The sequence below is a fragment of the Pan troglodytes genome, chromosome 3 (genome assembly GCF_028858775.2).
Source record: "Pan troglodytes isolate AG18354 chromosome 3, NHGRI_mPanTro3-v2.0_pri, whole genome shotgun sequence".
Taxonomy (NCBI): domain Eukaryota; kingdom Metazoa; phylum Chordata; class Mammalia; order Primates; family Hominidae; genus Pan; species Pan troglodytes.
This window is the reverse complement of record NC_072401.2, coordinates 146,932,183-146,951,819: the sequence shown is the minus strand read 5'-3', so window position 1 is coordinate 146,951,819 and position 19,637 is coordinate 146,932,183. Positions and strand designations below refer to the sequence as shown.

The 19,637-nt window shown below is 37.2% G+C and overlaps 1 protein-coding gene across 11 annotated transcripts in view; it reads left to right on the top strand.

The window, feature by feature from the left end:
- Positions 1-19,637, top strand: part of OTUD4 (OTU deubiquitinase 4) — a 46,325-nt gene that overhangs the window by 21,104 nt on the left and 5,584 nt on the right. For 5 of the 11 annotated variants that reach the window (XM_054683407.2, XM_016952292.4, XM_016952289.4 and 2 more), the window contains 13 exons: positions 2,860-2,920; positions 3,170-3,287; positions 3,381-3,445; positions 6,236-6,330; positions 7,966-8,069; positions 8,172-8,358; positions 12,432-12,594; positions 14,430-14,553; positions 14,863-14,918; positions 15,419-15,499; positions 16,534-16,672; positions 17,229-17,489; positions 18,883-18,923. In XM_054683407.2, coding sequence (XP_054539382.1) covers positions 2,860-2,920; positions 3,170-3,287; positions 3,381-3,445; positions 6,236-6,330; positions 7,966-8,069; positions 8,172-8,358; positions 12,432-12,594; positions 14,430-14,553; positions 14,863-14,918; positions 15,419-15,499; positions 16,534-16,672; positions 17,229-17,489; positions 18,883-18,923 — 1,495 coding nt within the window. The remainder of the gene's footprint in view (positions 1-2,859; positions 2,921-3,169; positions 3,288-3,380; positions 3,446-6,235; positions 6,331-7,965; positions 8,070-8,171; positions 8,359-12,431; positions 12,595-14,429; positions 14,554-14,862; positions 14,919-15,418; positions 15,500-16,533; positions 16,673-17,228; positions 17,490-18,882; positions 18,924-19,637) is intronic. The other 6 variants (XM_016952293.4, XM_016952291.4, XM_054683408.2 and 3 more) reach the window with 2 other exon arrangements.

Genomic DNA, 19,637 nt, shown 5'->3' with positions numbered 1-19,637 from the left:
AGCCTTAATTCCAATACTCTAAAATTAGGATATAATCAGTATTTCCTCAAAAGGGACAATTCATGAGATTCAGTCTGAGACAGCATATAAAGTACATAGCCTAGGTCCTAGATACGGTATCCAGTATGTTAGTTATCAGTTATATTAGGATGTTTACTCTGTCTTTTGTAAGAACCAACCCTATGGTATTCTTATTGAAGCTAAAAGTATACATTGTTGTATGAGAATATGAAAGGATTGTACTTGGTATGTTACACTCTGTGACACTAGAGATAGAAATGGAACTTAAGGCTTAGGATATCTAATTCTTTATTATAAAAATAACGAAAAATATATGTATATCTCTTGATTTGTTTTTTTTTTTTTTTTTTTTTGAATCGGAGTCTTGCACTGTTGCTCAGGCTGGAGTGCAGTGGTGCGATCTCAGCTTACTGCAAGCTCTGCCTTCTGGGTTCACGCCATTCTCCTGCCTCAGCCTCCCAAGTAGCTGGGACTACAGGCGCCCGCCACCAAGCCTGGCTAATTTTTTGTACTTTTAGTAGAGATGGGGTTTCACCATGTTAGCCAGGATGGTCTCGATCTCCTGACCTTGTGATCACCCGCCTTGGCCTCCCAAAGTGCTGGGATTAACAGGCGTGAGCCACTGTGCCCGACCTGTATATCTCTTGATTTGTAATTCCAGGTATTTATTGAATTAAAATTTTCTGATCCTGATTGAAAATTTGGCCACCATTTCTTTCTAACTTGAATCAGTGTCTGCCATTGTAAATTTAATTCTAGAATAGACTGACTTTGCCTAGGTAGAAATTTTGCTTTACGGTTCTCTCTGAGCACCATGTTATTGAGCATGGGGGACATTGGAAGAGAGAATGACTAGCTTGTTACAACTTATTACCTGTGATTGGGGTTGGGGGACTTTTAGAACATGCCCTTTGGTTGCTGTTGCTGTTAATGGTGTTAGAAACAACTGGGTCTTGTATGGCAGTTGGCAGGTGAAGTATAGAGTAGGGGCTAGTAAGCTGGAGAAGTTTACCAGAGACGGTAGAGCGGGTGTGTAAGAAGATGTGTTCACTATTGTGTTTTTCTTTTTATACTGCACTGTTGTTGTCCTTGGAATGTGGATTACCTTTCTATTGCATTATTAAAATTTTTTTTTTTTTTTTTTTGAGACGGAGTTTTGCTCTTGTTGCCCAGGCTGGAGTGCAATCGTGTGATCTTGGCTCACTGCAACCTCCGCCTCGCGGGTTCAAGCGATTTTCCTGCCTCAGCCTCCCGAGTAGCTAGGATTACAGGCATGTGCCACCACGCCTGGCTGATTTTGTATTTTTAGTAGAGATGGGGTTTATATTGGTCAGACTGGTCTCGAACTCCTGAACTCAGGCGATCCACCCGCCTCGGCCTCCCAAAGTGCTGGGATTACAGGCGTGAGCCTCTGCGGCCTCTTTTTTGTAAGACCATCAGATCTTGTGAGAACTCACTATCATGAGAACAGCATGGGGGGAACCACCCACATGATTCAATTATCTCCACCTGGTCTTGCCCTTGATACTTGGGGAGTATTACAATGCAAGATGAGATTTTGGATGGGGACACAAGGCTAAACTATATCAGCCTACATCTCAACACTCATTTTTTGCCTACTAATTTTTTTTTCTTTATAGCAGTTATCAGCATTTAACATACTTATTACTTATTTAGTTTTTATCTGTTGTCACCAGGTTGTACATTTCATATAGGCGGAGTTTTTGTTCTCTTAAATGCTAGACCCTAGCACCTAATAATACAGTCATCCCTTGGTGTTTACCTGGAGATTTGGGACTCTTGAGTATACCACAATCTGCACATATTCAAGTCCTACCACGGGCCCTGTGAATCTGTTTATATGAAAAGCTGGCCCTCTGTATACTTGGGTGTCACATCCCGAGAATACTGTATTTTTGATCTGCTTTTGGTTGAAAAAAAAAACCTGTGTGTAAGTGGACCTGCACAGTTCAAACCTGTGTTGTTGAAGGGTCAGCTGTGTACAGTGCATGGCACATAGTAGACAATCAAGTTATTTATTGAGTATATGAATGTGTAGGTGTGTATGTGACAGTGAATTTAAAGGGCTAATGATGGTGCTTTCATTGTGCTGAACATTATTTGACGTAGAGTATTTTTTTTTTTTTTGAGACGGAGTTTCGCTCTTGCTGCCCAGGCTGGAGTGCAGTGGTGTGATCACAGCTCACTGCAACCTCCGCCTCCCGGGTTCAAGCGATTCTCCTGCCTCAGCTCCCGAGTAGCTAGGATTACAGCCATGTGCCACCACACCCAGCTAATTTTGTATTTTTAGTAGAGATGGGGTTTCTCCATGTTGGTCAGGCTGGTCTTGAACTCTCAAACTCAGGTGATCTGCCCGCCTGTGCCTCCCAAAGTGCTGGGATTACAGGCGTGAGCCACCATGGCCGGCTGATGTAGAGTATTTTTAATAAAAGGGTTGTCGAATCTGCCTATGGATACTTTTGTTGTAAATGGATTGTGTTTTTAAACAGGGCCTCATGTGTATATTAAAAGGAAGTTTTTACATTGTTTTGTAAATTCAATTATTCTACCCACCCAAATTTCACAGTTTATTTATGTTTTCTTATTACTGAGCCAGTTAGAATTACTGTTGTCTTTGACTTCTGTCTTATATACACACATTTACATACATATACCCTTTTATATATAGATATACTTGTACCAAAACTTGTATGAGCTCACTGGAATATAGCTCTTTTTGGAGCATAGTTCTGACTTTGAAGACGTTTAGATGAGGTTAGAAGGTAATTACATGCAAATACCTTTTTCTGCCCCAATTATGGTTATCTTTCTTTGTAGGAGTAAAACTGCTGCTGCTGCTGCTGATGTGAATGGATTTAAACCTTTGTCAGGCAATGAGGTATTTTTTTTTAAAGTAGTTTTAAGTGTAGTTCTTTAATATAAGAAAGCATGTACATTAAAATCTTAATTTTTTTCTTTTTTCTGGTACATTTCAGTCAAGTCAGGATCATCTACTCAGAAAATGATTTGGTGGCTTCCTAATTTTTTGAAGTTTCTTTTCTTCATTTGACTTTAGTTTTACGTGTATCTCAAACAAAAATGTTTTAAAAGCACTTATGTGTTGATTGGACTTCCTGACTTTGTTTAGCAGCTGAAGAACAATGGGAACTCTACTAGCCTGCCTTTGTCTAGAAAGGTTCTTAAGTCACTCAATCCTGCAGTCTATAGAAATGTGGAATATGAAATTTGGCTGAAGTCTAAACAAGGTGAGTTAAAAAATCTGCATTTTCCATAAATTTGCTTTGTAGCACTTGAAAATAAGTCAACTTTATATTATACTGACCTTTTTTTTTTAACAGCTCAGCAAAAACGTGATTATTCCATTGCTGCTGGCTTACAATATGAAGTTGGAGACAAATGTCAAGTAAGTGACTTATATGTAAAAGAAGAAGAGATTTTACTTGAAACTTTGCTTTTTCTAATACAAACAGAGAAAACAGCTGAGGTGTGAATGTGTTGTTAATTTGGGATTTCAGAATATATTTATCATGTATATACATTTTAATAGTTTACAAGTATTTAGCTTTTTGACTCATTTGAATACGTTGCTAAAATTGTATGTATCTAAAACCGTGGCATCCCATCACATGATCTTTAAAAACAATTCAGCCTTTGGTATTACTTGGTTCAAAGAAGTAATGATAACATTTCAGATATTGAGGTATTTTTGTTAAAATGGACTGAAATTGATTCAAAATTGACTTTATAGGTCATTTAGTTTTGTTTATGAAAATCATCTTGGGAGATGTTGATATGTACACAATATTTACTGTTGGACTGAGGAAAGAAAGTGAGCCACAGAGGAGTTTTTGCCAATTAATTTGAATAAGCAGCTGCCCGGGATTTGAGTAGCTGATCGTTAAAGGAAAAAGTTGGATTAAAATCAGTGTTTCTTAAACTAGTGGTTAACCCTCACTCTGCCCCCCGCCCCCCACCACCACCATCGAACATTCAGCAGTGTCTGGAGACATTTTTTATTCTCACAACTGGGAGGGTGCTACTGACATCTAGTGGGTAGAGGCCAAAGCTGTGGCCAAACATTCTACAGTGGACAGGACAGCCTCCCTCATCTCCCTCTAACAAAGAATACCTAGTCCAAAGTGTCAGTAATGCTTAGGCAGAAGAAACCCTAGGTAAGATAATTTACAAGGTCTCTTTTCTTGTTTTTTGTTCTTCGTTTGTGGAAAAATACTGCTATTTCAAAAACAAAAACAAAACCCCCACATACACAAAAAATGTTATATGGAAGTTAATTCTCATCAGAAATTATTTCCATCAAAAAGTGTTGCCTTTTTAAAAAACTACTTTAAAACAGCCACTGGCAAACATTTCTTTTTGACTTATGGAGGAAACACTCATTTACTTTATGATAAATTGGTTTATGTGAAGTCCTCTGATTAGCCAGGATTTTATCTTAAGAACCTTCAATAGTTCTGGTTCTGGGGTATTTAAAGGTGAGGGAGAAGAGAACATGATTCATTCAGGTACTGCCTTATGGGATTGTCATAAATCTGCTCTAATTGTAGAAGGGAATTGTGGAAGTTTTTACTACATTGATTGGGAAAACTTGAAAGAGAACAAATGAGATTAAATCCAGAGTTTAAAGGTCTCTCTCCCCACCCTTCTCAAAAGAGAAGATGGCTTATGCTGTATCACTAAAGTCGTGTTACTTATTTTAAGTCAAGCATATTTCCTTTGAGGTTGAAACTGCTTTTGGTAAAGTAGGTGCTTTTGATAAAGTAGATGGTAAAGCACATGCTTTCATTTTTTTCCTATTTAGAGTATTTTATTTCTATCTGTACTACTTGACCATTCTTTTGGATAACATCTCATTAAAATTTTAAGAAACTGAGATGACTCTAAGGTGACTTGTTTACTCAAGTGTGTAAGATGTAGTTTAAACTTTTGATAACTAAGTTCAGAAAAGAATTTTTTTATTGTGAAACTTTTGAAGGAAAAATGTCTATTGTCATTGATGAAGAATGAAATACCAGCTTGAGGACTTTGATTTACTGCTAAAAGTGGGAGGTTGCTTAAAGCATTGTCCTGTATGTTGTACTTGGCAGGTGCACAATTTCAGTGTGGGCAGTTTATAGGAAGAAAACTTAGGCTTATTTACTCTTTTATCATGGATTTACAACTGCGTAATATTAATTGTATGCTAGAGAACAGTTAATGGATCTATTTTTAGGGATAAAAATCACAGTTGCACATTTTTAATATAGGAAAAATGGGAAGATAATAATTGTAATAATAGTTGCTCTCACTTGTAGAGTGGTTGCTGTGTGCAAGTTGGTATCCTTTATGTGTATCCTGTGCACCCTCATTCCATCTCCATGAGTTCTGTGACGTAGGTACTATTATTAGCTCCATTTTGCATTATGAGGAAACTGAAGGGAGAGAAAAATAACTTGCCCAAGGTCATATTGCTGGCAAGTGGAAGAGCCAGACCTGGAAGCCTGGGGTATGTGGGGCCACAGCCCTGCCTTCAGAACCAGGACGTGCTGCCTCTTTTGTTTAGAGCCTTAACATATTGTGCTCCTACTTTTTGAACAATTTAGAAAATAAGTGTTAGAAAAAAATTTAGAAGGACAAAGAAGAAAAGGTTTTCTTTCTTTTAGGTAGGAGATATGGAGGTCTGGGAGGTTAAGGAGATGGATTTGATTGTAGACCTATTTGAACTTATTTTGTTTTTACTGATAAACTTTATTTTCTGTTTAATTAAAGACTAAATTTTAAAAGCCGGGTGTGGTGGCTCACGCCTGTAATCCCAGCACTTTGGGAGGCCTAGGCGGGTGGATCACTTGAGGTCAGGAGTTTGAGACCAGGCTGGCCAACACGGTGAAACCCTGTCTCTACTAAAAATACAAAAAAAATACAAAAAAAAAAAAAAAAAAAAAAGCCGAGTGTGGTGTCACACACCTGTGATCCCAGCTACTTTGGGAGGCTAAGGTAGGAGAATCCCAGGCTTGAACCAGGGAGGTGGAGGTTGCAGTGAGCCAAGATTGCACCTCTGCACTTCAGCCTGGGTGACAGAGTGAGACCCTGTCTCAAGAAAAAAAAAAAAAAAAAACCGCAAAAAACTGATGAGTAATGCAAAGGAAGCAGGTGACTGATTTTTTTTTTTCCTTTTCATTTTTGGAATTTTTAACAGGTTAGATTGGATCACAATGGAAAATTTTTGAATGCAGATGTTCAAGGAGTTCATTCTGAGAATGGACCAGTTTTGGTTGAAGAACTGGGAAAGAAGTATGTACTACTCTTCAGCTAAGGCATTTACTGCCTCCTCCATTTAGCCTAATCATGAGCATTTTAAAATGGCCTTCAGTATTTGCAAATTCAATGAAAGATAATTGCCCATGTATAGAAAGTATATTTGGGCCAGGGACGGTGGCTCATGCCTGTAATCCTAGCACTTTGGGAGGCCGAGATGGGTGGATCATGAGGTCAGGAGATCAAGATCATCCTGGCCAACATAGTGAAACCCCATCTCTACTGAAAATATAAAAATTAGCTGGACATGGCAGTGCATGCCTGTAAATTCCAGCTACTCAAGAGGCTGAGGGAGGAGAATCGCTTGAATCAGGGAGGCAGAGGTTGCAGTAAGCCACTGCACTCCAGCCTGGCGACAGAGCTAGACTTCGTCTTAAAAAAACAAAAAGAAAGTATATTTGTTCCGACCTCTAGAAAAGCACTAAATGTGCAAATTTAGTATTTTGCACATTGTCAAACTTTAAATGAAGATTATTTGTTTTGTTGCTTACTGTTTAAAATGTACCATTGTGCACAAAGGCAGTTCAAGAAATTGACTAGATCGTAATATGGGAACTTTGGAGGGATTCATTTTAAATTCATTCAGTACTGCATTGCATGTAGTTAGTATTCAGTCAGTGTTTGTCAGATGGAGTAGCAAAATATTGTTGGCTTACCTTATACAGTGTTATTTTAGAGCATCTTTGTTTCAGTTGCTGCTGGGCTTTATTAGAGAAAAAGGTAGTAAGTCACACCTTAAACTTTACTGTGGAAAAATTTAAACAAATACAAATTAAGAATAGATCCCCATTATAACCAGCAGCACAATTTTTGAATCCCAGTATAACTCAACACCCATTTTTAGCAACTAACAGCGTTTGGCAAATTTTTTTCATTTTTTTTGAGATGGAGTCTTGCCCTGTCACCCAGGCTATAGTGCAATGGCGCAATTTTGGCTCACTGCAACCTCCGCTTCCCGGGTTCAAGTGATTCTCCTGCCTCAGCCTCCCCAGTAGCTGAGATTACAGGCATGTGTCACTACGCCCGGCTAATTTTTTCTATTTTTAGTAGAGATGGGGTTTGACCATGTTGGCCAGGCTGGTCTTGAACCCCTGACCTTGTGATCTGCCCACCTCAGCCTCCCTAAGTGCTGGGATTACAGGCATGAGCCACTGCACCTGGCCTTGGCAATATTTTCTATTCTATTTTCCCTAATATGTTTTTAAAAAATGAAAATGAAATTGGCATATTTTGAAGGAATCCAAACATCACACCATTTCTCCAGTAGATGTTTATATGTTTCTCTAACAGAACAAAGACTTCCTTCCCCACCTTAACTACAGTACCATTATCCTAACAGAATAAGTCATTCTGTATTTATTTAACTTTTGCTTAGATTGTGATTCAACTGTCTTTTTTTAAAATTAGAAAATATGCTTTTGATTTATATCATTTTATTTGATTAGAATTACATCTGGATTGGTAAATGCAATTTGTACCTTAATTGTAATTTGTTTTTAATGTAAGAAATAAAACTAGAAATTCTTATATAAGCTGAAAATAAATATGCAGAATATTTAACTATTCTTACTAGGGTATTTTAAGCTATCACAAGTCTTTTCCCCTTTGAAGGCACACATCAAAGAACCTCAAGGCACCTCCCCCAGAAAGCTGGAACACAGTGTCAGGGAAGAAGATGAAAAAACCTTCCACTTCTGGACAAAATTTCCATTCTGGTAGGAGCACATCAAGCTATCATTCCTTTGGGATTGGGATGATGGTACTTGGGATTGTTTATAATATGAATATTATCATGTACTTTTGGGTTCTTACAACAGATGTGGATTACAGAGGGCCAAAGAATCCAAGCAAGCCAATAAAAGCCCCATCAGCACTACCTCCTCGACTGCAGCATCCTTCAGGAGTAAGACAACATGCGTTCTCTAGTCATTCTTCAGGGTCACAGTCTCAGAAATTCTCCAGTGAGCACAAAAATCTTAGCCGGACACCTTCACAGATCATAAGGTAACCTTCTTGAATGTAAGAGAAGTATAGAAATCAAGTAAGAGGCATTTGTTATATTTGCCACATTATGTGCATTTGAATAATTATAACTTTTTTACTCATATCATTGTCCCTATATTAGTATTAAGAGCATTTTGTATAAAACTTCATGTGAGGATCTCAATTCTTTATAATTCTCTTCAAAGCAAGGAAGTATATATAGAGAGACCTTTATTTTTTTAGTAATTTTTTCAAATGGTTTGGGAGATCTTATTCTAGCCCAATTCTATTCTGGCACTTAATTATTTTCTGGTGGCTTGTAATATGATAAATACTGGATTCCAGATTGCATTCCTATTTCCTTGGGAGGTGAGGATACTCCCATTTGTACAAGAACTTAAAGCAGCCCAAAATTGTTGGTTTACTTTGATCTGATAAGTTTTGATTGTGGTGATGTCTCTTAATACTGAATGGGGCTACAATTTTAGGTCTGTGAAATTATAAATATCAGCATTCTGACTAAGTATCCAGAGGCAGATGAACTTTTAGGATCATGATTTTCCTGTGCTATATGGATTTTAATTTTTCCCTAGTCTTCCCTTTCTGTTCAGTAATTTTATAGCCCTTTGGAAGAGCTTTATTTGAGAGGCTGTGTCTTATGTTGAAACTGTCTTCATCGTGCAAATATGACCGTGTTTCCTGTGGAGTCTTCATAGGTGACTATGACAAGTACCTTTCCCATCAAAGCACCTTCTCAATTGCCCGAAGAGCTGTAGCATCAGCTTATGTGTTTGCTAACCCTCTGGTCTTTAGTTCCATTATTTCTGGCATTTGGGTGTTCCTTTTTTTGTGAATGCACTTAACATTTTGTCACTGAAGATGTATAGGCTGGTGTGAAGGTCGTGAGTTATCTCAGTTGATTGTTCACAGCCAGTTACAGATCAAACTCCTTGTTCTACTCTTTCACCCCTTCTCACTACTGTAGTTGGCTAGTCTTAAAAAGAAAGGAAAGAAAAAAATATGTTTTATGTAGCGTCTTCAAGACAGAATTATAGCTTCTTAAGCTGACATTTATCAATACTATTTTAGTTTCTTGGGGCTGTTGTAACAAAATACCATAAACTGGTCAGCTTAAAACAACAGAAATTTATTTTTTCACACTTCGGATTGCTAGAAGTCTGAAATCAAGTTGTTGCCAGGGCCATGCTGTCTCCGAAGGCTCTAGGGGAGAATCCGTTCCATGCTTGCCTCCTACTTCTGGAGTTGACTGCAGTCCTTGAGGTTCCTTGGCTTGTAGGTGCATCACTCCATTCTTTGCTTCCATCATCACATGGTGTTCTCCCCATGTGTCTGTGTCTGTCTCTTCTTGTAAGGGCATTAGTCATACTGGGTTTAGGTCCTACCCTATTCAGTATGACCTCACCTTAACTTGATTACATCTGAGAAGACCCTATTTCTAAATAAGGTCATGTGCACAGGTACTAGAGATTAGGAATATGAACATATCTTTTTGAGAAATACACTTCAATCCATAACAAATACTAATGATTCTAATCCGTTATATTACCTCTCCCAAACAGACAGAATTTATGCCACTAATCAACTAGTTATGGCTGAAGTTTGTTGTTTGGACATTGACCAAACTCCAGTAGCCCCTGGTGGTAGCTTACTCAATGCACGAAAAGTATCTAAGATATTAACTTACTTTGAATGTTAACTTTGGAAACCTAAAAATATAAAGTAACTATAGGAAGGTTATAGGCAGAAAGTAATTGTTTAATATTCCCATTTTTTGACAGAAAAAGCAATATTTTTCCTTGAACACAAGTGTACTCTTTAGTGATTTAAAAATTAAAAAAGAAAATACACATAGACTACTAAATGGTTAATTTAAATAAACTTGTTTATTATAAACTGAATTTATAATCCAGTGTGTTTCTGGTGTTGACTCTGATCGCCTGTGAATTGGTATAGTGCTCAGATAGATGTCTTGTACCAGTAATACTTTTAATCAACAGTTTTTTTTTTTTGAGACGGAGTTTCACTCTTGTTGCCCAGACTGGAGTGCAGTGGCGCGATCTTGGCTCACTACATCCTCCATCTCCCAGGTTCAAGCGATTCCCATGCCTCAGCCTCCCGAGTAGCTGGGATTATAGGCATGCACCACCATGCCTGGCTAATTTTGTACTTTAATTAAAGACGGGGTCTTACCATGTTGGTCAGGCTGGTCTCGAACTCCTGACCTTAGGTGATTAGCCCACCTCTGCCTTGCAAAGTGCTGGGATTACAGGCGTGAGCCACCACACCCGGCCTCTAATCAACAGTGTTTTCAATACTATGGTATAGAGAAGCATATCTTATTAGGATCCTTTTTTATGTGTTAGCTATATGTGTTACTTGGTATATAAAAATACTTGATGGTGTGTGACAAGGCAGTGGTAATTAATACCATAGACATGAAACTTTAGAGATTTTTTGACATTGTGACTAATTACATTAGAACCTAGTGGTATTTGCAGTTTGTCATTAGGTTAGTATGCCTTCTCCATTGTGTGTGTGAGTGAATTTTACTAATGTATTAAAACATTTAAAAACTTTATTGAATATTTAAAGTAAGATTATTACAAAATCTAGTCAGATTTTAGAATTTTATAGCTAACAATCTAATTGATTTAAGCCCAGTACAGTTGATCTTCACTGTATTTCTAATCTGTAACACATCACTTTTGAATTTCTTCTAGTTATAGAGCAAAAGAGAACCGTAGTGCTGGATATGAGACCTTCTTGGCCTCTCACTTTTTCCAGTTTTTCTTCATTGATAATTGTCTCTTCCTGTGGAGAAAACACAGAATATAACCAAAAACCAAGCAAGATTGCCATATATGCTTTCATTAATGTGGCTATCCAGGAAATACTGTGGCTGAATATCTGTCTTCAAGCTAGATGAAAATAGGTAGTAGTAGCTTCTCTCTGTGTGGTAGGTGAGGATGAGATGAAGGCCATATAGTAGTGGTCATTTTTTTTGGGTGATAGGAGATGGTGATAAGGTAGTGCTAATTTTCCAGAGACTCCTGACAGTTGCTGAGTCCTCTTCAAAATTTTTTACCACTGGGATTTGGGAAGGATTGGTCTAAAATTTTGAGAGTCCAGATTTTCTATCCCTCCCTTTTTTCATCGATACCATTAGGGCTGACATCTGTCCTATTGTAATTAGAGTGTGATTATAAATGGGACTGTGTAAGGACATGAAATGGCTATTTATTTCAGAGGTTAAAAAAATCAGATAACATCATAGTGCTCTACTCTGTTGAGGAGGATAATATTTCTTTGTACTGTGACAAAGTATTTTTTTTAGAGGTTTTTAGATTTTCATGTTCCATTTTGAAGAACTGTTAGACATGATGGAAATAGTATTCATACTGCTTTTGATAGTTATAAGCCATATAACACATTAGGGTTGGATTATAGGGTACTAAACTCTATTCATTAATTTCTTGTCATCCTTTTTTGACCAAAATTATATTGAAATGACAGCAGTCTTATCTATGCAATTGGTATCCAGCCTGACATGTTTTAGTTTTTCTTTTTCAGCTCTGTGTCTCCCTTGGTGGTGTCATAAACAAGTGGGAAGATGGTCCTAGTGTCTCATTGGACCATTGGACCATTCCCCTTTACTTAGAAAGTGAGAATGCTTTTGAGACCTAAACTAATAACTTTCCCTTTGAGAATTCTTAATGAAAATATTGGAATGTGGTATAACAAGTATATACAGTGCTCACTCATTTTTGTATCATTTGGAAATAAGTTTTTTTTTCTTTTCCCCTCTACCTCCCATTGCTGTTTGTCTTCTTGACTCTCTGTAAGGTAGGCTAATGCTACAGGAGCTTCCATTTGCTTAAACATTCATTAACCAGACTGCCAAATGTTCTAAAATGTCAGTGTAGCTAAATTAGTAAAATGTTTGTATTGCAAAATAGATCATTTTATTTTAGGTACTCAGTACAGTTTTGTGTTTTTTTTTTTTTTGACAAGAATGTTTTATTTATTTATTTATTTATTTATGTATTTTCTGACAAGAATGTTTTATTTGACAGAAAACCTGATCGTGAAAGAGTTGAGGATTTTGATCACACAAGTCGAGAATCTAACTATTTCGGCCTTTCCCCAGAAGAGCGCAGAGAGAAGCAAGCTATAGAAGAATCCCGTTTACTCTATGAGATTCAGAACAGAGATGAACAGGCTTTCCCAGCCCTTTCCGTATGTATGAAAAGACAGTTTAAAAGTCATTATACAGAAGTTTCTCTTAATATAGTTTTTAGATTAAGCCATAGTTCCCAAGGGTAAACTAATAATTTTTAAACTCTAAATACTTTAAAGATCACATTTTTCACATTTTTCCTATTTTTCCTTTTCACATATTTAGTAATATCTCTAGACCTAGAGATATTACTAAAAGGTTGATGATAGAGTTGAGGCAAGTAAACTGGTTTGTTCACTTGTAGTGTTTAGTGTTTTCTTTTGAACTAAAATGTGTTTAATTTGTTAGCAAAAGTACTGTGTAGTAGAGGTTCATGATTTAGTTAATCCATTACAAGATCTATGTGTAAAATCAGGAAGCCCTTTTGAGAGCTGTCTTTCAGGGTGTTTGCTGTTGGAGGTGGTAGCACATGTCATCCTATGGCTTTGTCCTTTCTCCATGTGTCAGGCACTGAGCTGTGATGGATGCTTCTCTGATAAAAGAAGTGTTCTCTATCTTCAGGTTTCTTAATTCTTTTTGGGAAGTCAGAAGGGAAAACTGTTCTCATGTAGAATGAAGTATGTGCTCTGTGAGGTGGGTTTGTTGGCAGCACAGAGGAGGGGTACCTAATTCATTCTCATGTCTGGGAGCCTGTGCCTGTGGTCTTTTACATCTTGGTAAGTAGTACCCAAATGACCTATGATCCAGAATGGTGGTTGGACACTTTCTCTCTTTAGAGTAGATTAAATAAATAATGGACTGTTACGGGAGGTTACCCAGTATACCAGTATAAAACATTAAAGCCCCACACACTCAGGTGTGTCTTCTGGTCTCTGTGGACTTCCTTAGAGGCTTGAGGAGGAGCTCAGTTGAAAACAGGTGATCTGGAATAGCAGTTTAATCTGGCACAGGCATTGGAGTTTAGGAATTATTGGAAGAAGTGCCGAATCCATTTAGGAATAATTGAAGTGCCCAAATCCGTACATAAATAAGCATTGTTTATGTGCGAAGTACATTTATCTCTCATGTCATGTGTTGTTATATAAATAACAACTACAAATTGTTTAAGCTTGTATTCATACCATTATGCATTTTTCAGTTAGTGAATTGTAAATGTACAACTACTGTAATGTGGGTACAGATGATGAAATTTCTTTCTTATTAAGAATGGGGTCCTTCATACTCATCATTTTAGACTAAGGAGTTTGATACTGATTGCTTTTGATAGTGGCTCAGATTTGTTTTCTAGAAAACTCCTGTTAGAGAGGGCTGAGATCCTCCTCTTAGCTGTGTGGAACATTTATTTAGAATGCCAAAACAGGAACCTAGAACCCTCAGTGATAATTTAGCTTAAAAACCTGACTTATTTCAGTCCCTTATCTCATGCAGAGTTTAAGTGATTTGCTGACAGTAAGCATTTCAGTGATAAGAATCCTAGTGCACTGTATTTGCTAATTTGCACTTAGGTTCTCCCCAACTCCCCACCAAAAAATACGGCGCTACAATGACTTTTTTGGAAGGTTGGCATAGAAGATGTTGTTTTTTTTGAAAGAAAAATTGTAGGGTAAAGGTTTGTTCAGGGTGGCTTCCTGAAATAGGGATATGAAGATGAAGTCTACTAATCTAAGTTGAAATCTGATTGCTTAATCCTTTCAACTTAGCGATAAGACTATTAATCTAGGGTGTATAATTAATTATGGACCCTAGATTCTATCTTCTTTAGTTTCAGTTAAAAATACAGGGCTGTGAATTTTAAGATTTTAGAAGTATGAAGAGTGAGATTAATTACAGAATTTGTTCATGTATCTGTGGGTAAATCTTTAACACAAAATGTTGGGTTTTGTTCATTTTAAAGAGCTCATCAGTCAGTCAGTCAGCTTCTCAGAGTAGCAATCCATGTGTCCAGAGAAAATCATCACATGTAAGTGATAGAAAAGGAAGCAGGCGGAGAATGGATACAGAAGAACGAAAAGACAAAGGTAAGTTATCTCATCATTAGAAAGCAGATGCTAGAGATCTCTTTAGATGACTGGCTTAATGTCATATATTTGGGAAAGAACCCTTTTTAAGTTGTTAAGTAGTTTATCTAATGTCACATATTTTGAATGTTGCAGAGAAGTATTGACTCAAGCTAAAGGATGTTAAGTGCTATTCTAAAAACTACATTTTCACTGACTAAACATGGTTCAAATAATACTTTTGGCTTCTTCTATCTTTGTATTTTGTTCTTCTGTGTTCAGACATGACTGGTGGCTTATGCTGTCTTTTTTAATCTTGATCTGCTATAGACTCTATTCATGGACATAGTCAGTTGGATAAAAGACCCGAACCAAGCACATTGGAGGTAAAAGTTTTAAACACTACTTGCATCTTTTCTTTTTCCTTAATACTGTGTAGTACAGTAGGAAGAAGTGGAAGAAGGTGAAAATAATTTCAAAATTCTATAGCTGTGTATTAGGAAAGTAGAAAAGCAGGGAAAAGATGATGGGGATTGAGAAGTCACTCACAAATGATGACAATTTCTACAAGGTACATTAGGGTGCCCTGCCTGAATTGTTAGAAAGTAGCCTTTATTCTCTGTCCCTCTAGAGTGATGTTTTTAAAGGAGAAGAGTATAATGTTTGAAGCCTTGCCTCCAGTGAAAACTGCCCAGTAGTTTGATGTAATAAAGATGTTCAGGCAAAGTTAGCCTACCTGTTGAAAATAACATATAATTGGAAAAAATACTCAGTGGTGAGAGGGTTCTGTCAGATACAGGTAGGGTGAATTATAAAAGGAAACCATCAATATTCCAGAATGTGGGTCTCTGAAATACAAAACTTTGCTTCTTTTTTGCTTCCAAAGAATATTACTGATGATAAATATGCAACAGTTTCATCACCATCAAAGTCAAAGAAGTTAGAGTGCCCTTCTCCTGCAGAACAAGTAAGTATATTGTTGCATTTAACATTGAATGCTCCACTCTCTGGGTTTCTTTGCTCTGTATATAGGGTCATTTAAAAACAGAAAACATCAGTATGGGAAATGGGAGAATTTTTTCTGGCATCACAGTTTGGCTGTGGTTATGATTTTTAAATGTATTCTGATGTTAGTCTAGAATGTTCTTGATATTTATGGAATGTTATAGAAATAACCACCATTTTCTGGTGATTGAGACCATTCTTTTGAATTGACTTTGAATATATTTATATTTGTTATCGTTATATTTGATACTTTGTATTACTTTGGTAGATTTACTTGAAAATTAGATTTTTGAAGGGAAACTGAATTTCTACTTTATTTCAAAATTTAAAAGAGTTATCTGCATCAGTTATTTCACAGATGGGAGGGAATGTACTGATTGAAAAGGTTTGAAAAATATACATTAAAAAAATACCAATTTACAAATTTCATGATGAACCTGTGTTCTAGCAGACATTTTAGTTCTTGATCCTAATACAAGAGTAGAGAAAGTTAAATGTTAAATGCCTTTCAACCAACATTCTTCATATTGGTAAGAAAGCATATAGTTATATGAGGAGTTTTTCTAAATAATCATGAATTTTAAGATTTCAATGATTTTGCTCACTTGCCTTAAAAGTATTGTGTTGTATTTAACTCTGCTAGTGCATAGGTGCGGTGGCTCACGCCTGTAATTCCAGCACCTTGGGATGCCAAGGCGGGCAGATCGCTTGAGCCCAAGAGTTTTGAGACTAGCCTGGGCAACAGGGTGAAACCCTGTCTGTATTAAAAAATACAGTCCTTGTTGGTAGGCAACCCTTGGTTAGGATCAAATTTGTTTGCATATTATCTTTAGCTACTGTGTGTTTTTCTTACATTTCTAAGACTATAAGGGCTATTTGTACTTCATTTGTATAAAAGGCAGGCAACTCAGTATGTATCTGGTGGTTAGAAATAGTGTTAAAGCAAAATGACCTCTTGTCTTTTTCTGTCTTCCCCCACTCACCCCTTTCTTGAAGAAGCCAGCAGAACATGTGTCTTTGTCAAATCCAGCTCCCCTTCTAGTTTCTCCAGAGGTACATCTAACTCCTGCGGTGCCTTCTTTACCAGCCACTGTGCCAGCCTGGCCAAGTGAACCTACAACTTTTGGACCAACAGGTTAGAGAAGGGTTTAGAAAATCTAGCCAGCCAAAATGCCTTTCTAGTCAGAGACTTCAAATTCTTGAGTGAAAGTTTGACCTCTGAGCAGGATTAGGTGTGTGGGGCCTCACAGAGCTTTCTGTGATACTCTGCTTTGCTCTGCTTCCAATGTGGAAAGACCATGTACATTTGGTGGTGTATTCATCTGACATATGCCCTCATAGTCTCAGGAGCATGATGTTTGAGCTGGTTGCTTTGGTTGCTCAGCACTAATTAGCACCACGGTTTGATGCTTCCTTCATGGGCCAGCTCTTTATGGCCCCATAATGAACCCCTTGACCAGCCCCATGTCCTACACGTGCCTGCAAGAGCTACTATTAGAAGACATTGACTCAAAGCTTGTGTCCTGGACGTATTTCCTTCTTGGTGTCCAGGAGGGCTCTTGGTTGATATTAAAAGGTACTACTTTAGATTGGCTTTATCAGTTATACAGCATTCTTTATAGGTTAATGTAAGCATATTTGTAGAGATTTTCATCTTTTGTCATTTTGATTCCTTTTCTTCTCTTTTGTAGGTGTCCCTGCTCCAATTCCCGTTTTGTCAGTGACACAGACTTTGACCACTGGACCTGATTCAGCTGTATCCCAAGCTCATTTAACACCCTCTCCAGTTCCTGTGTCAATACAGGCAGTTAACCAGCCCTTGATGCCTTTGCCTCAGACATTGAGCCTTTATCAAGACCCACTCTATCCTGGGTTTCCTTGTAATGAAAAGGGAGATCGAGCCATTGTACCACCTTATTCACTGTGTCAGACTGGGGAGGACCTACCTAAAGGTGAGCTCCTTCTCCAAGTTCAAATCGACTTTATCAAGTCCAAATAAGCTTAGTTAAGAAATGAAGAGATGTAAGTAGAGGTCAGAGGTCTGGTTTCTTAGTAAGCTCAAGGATGGGAAGGGGACAGCAAAGGTTTAGCTATTAGTCAGTCATTCTTGTTTCAGCTTGATTTATTAGAAAATGTATTATAATTTTTTTTTTTTTTTTTTTTTTGAGACGGAGTCTCGCTCTGTCACCTGGGCTGGAGTGCAGTGGTGTGATCTCGGCTCACTGCAACCTCCACCTCCCAGATTCAAACAATTCTCCCACTTCAGCATCCTGAGTAGCTGGGATGACTACAGGCACATGCCACCAGGCCTGGCTAATTTTTTGTATTTTTTAGTAGAGACGGGGTTTCACCGTGTTAGCCAGGATGGTCTCGATCTCCCGACCTCGTAATCTGCGTGCCTTTGCCTCCCGAAGTGCTGGGTTTACAGGTGTGAGCCACCGCGCCTGGCCCAGAAAATTTTTTTTTAATGTTTCTAGCATACTTGTTAATGCTAGTATGCTTAGTAATGATACCTCCTTCTGTGTTTTTACATAAATGGACTTGAAACCATTCTGAATTAAGATAATAATTTCACTAATTAGATACCTAAACACTGTGGAGCTTTATCAACACTGGTCTGCATTTCAGACATGCATCCATGAAAAAGTTACAGAGAAAAGCAAATATAGTATGTAGTGGCTGTTAAAGTACTATATTTAGTATGTCTTATTTTTGTTTAAAAAATTCTTTCAAAGTTTGCTTTCCCTCTTTATTTTTAAGGAATTTACCCCTCCTTCCTTTTTAGTTTCCAAAATTTTATATCTGTAAATTTGAGTAATGCACTGACTACTATATGCTGTTTACCTGGATTTATGTGGATGTTTTTGTTTTATTAGTTAGTAGTTTGATGTTTGTGTCTATGAGTAACTGGCTCATGGCAAATGAATACTTGGAAGAATATTATCCTGCGAATGATGCTACTAATAAGTTAGGTTTTATGTTGATTTTACCATTCTTCTCAACATTTTTATTTCCTAATTTTTAAACCCCTAGAAAAGTTGAGAAAGAAAGCCACCTGAATGTCCTTTACCCAGATTCAGTTTTAATGAGATAAAAATTTCAATCTAAGCCATTTTGGGATTTATATGCTAACAGACAAAGCCTATTGAATCTGGAATTAACCTTTGGGAACAACCTGTTTTTGGGTTGTGTTATATTACAGTTTTTATCTATGTTTTGTATCACAGGCTAGAGAAGACAATTATAGTAGGTAAAATTGTCTTTAGAACTATATATTTAATGAGGATGATTTAAAAAAATCTCTGCAGATATATAATTTTAACAAGTGATTACTTTTATTTTTAGATAAGAATATTCTTCGATTCTTCTTCAATCTTGGTGTGAAGGTATTTACATTTTATCATCTTAAAAGTTATTTTATTCATTAATAGTGTTTTAAATTATTACTAGTGTTAACTCTTACCCTGTCAGTCAGTAACCTAAAGTTTACTAAATCTCATCATTTTAAAAACCAGCATTTTCAGTACTATATCGTTTGTTTTTGGTGCTAGTAGAGGCTCCAGTTTTACTTACTTTTTGTCTTAACTGGTGATGGCTAAACCTGTGAGTATATTTAAGACATAGCTGCATCTTTGGGCAGCCTAGTGGAAATGCCCTTGCTGGGGAATAATTAGATGTAAATCTGGGCTTGAAGTTCTGCTCCATCACTCTTTAGCTGAATTTCCCTGGGCAAGCCATGTAGTGTATCTGGGCCTAGCTTTTTTCATTTATAGAATGGGGGTAATATTCTTTACTTGCCTCCATTATTGAAAAGATCAAAGGAAATAACGTGTACATCCTCCTATGTAAGATAGTGTGGTTGTTGACTAGAAGAGCAGAGGTATCCTTTGGGAAGTGGTCAGCCTAGAAATAGCTTTTCTTAGATTGGAGAACTCTGTCCTTGTTAAATGTTAGGTTTTCTCCTGTCCTAGATTAGTTTTTGTGGGTTCTAGACAGTTAAACTATGAAACGAAGTGCCCTACCTTTAGCCTGCTGACCACTTTCATAAAAAGAAACTTGATTATTTTACCATCTGCTGCATTGCTTAATTTTAATGTATT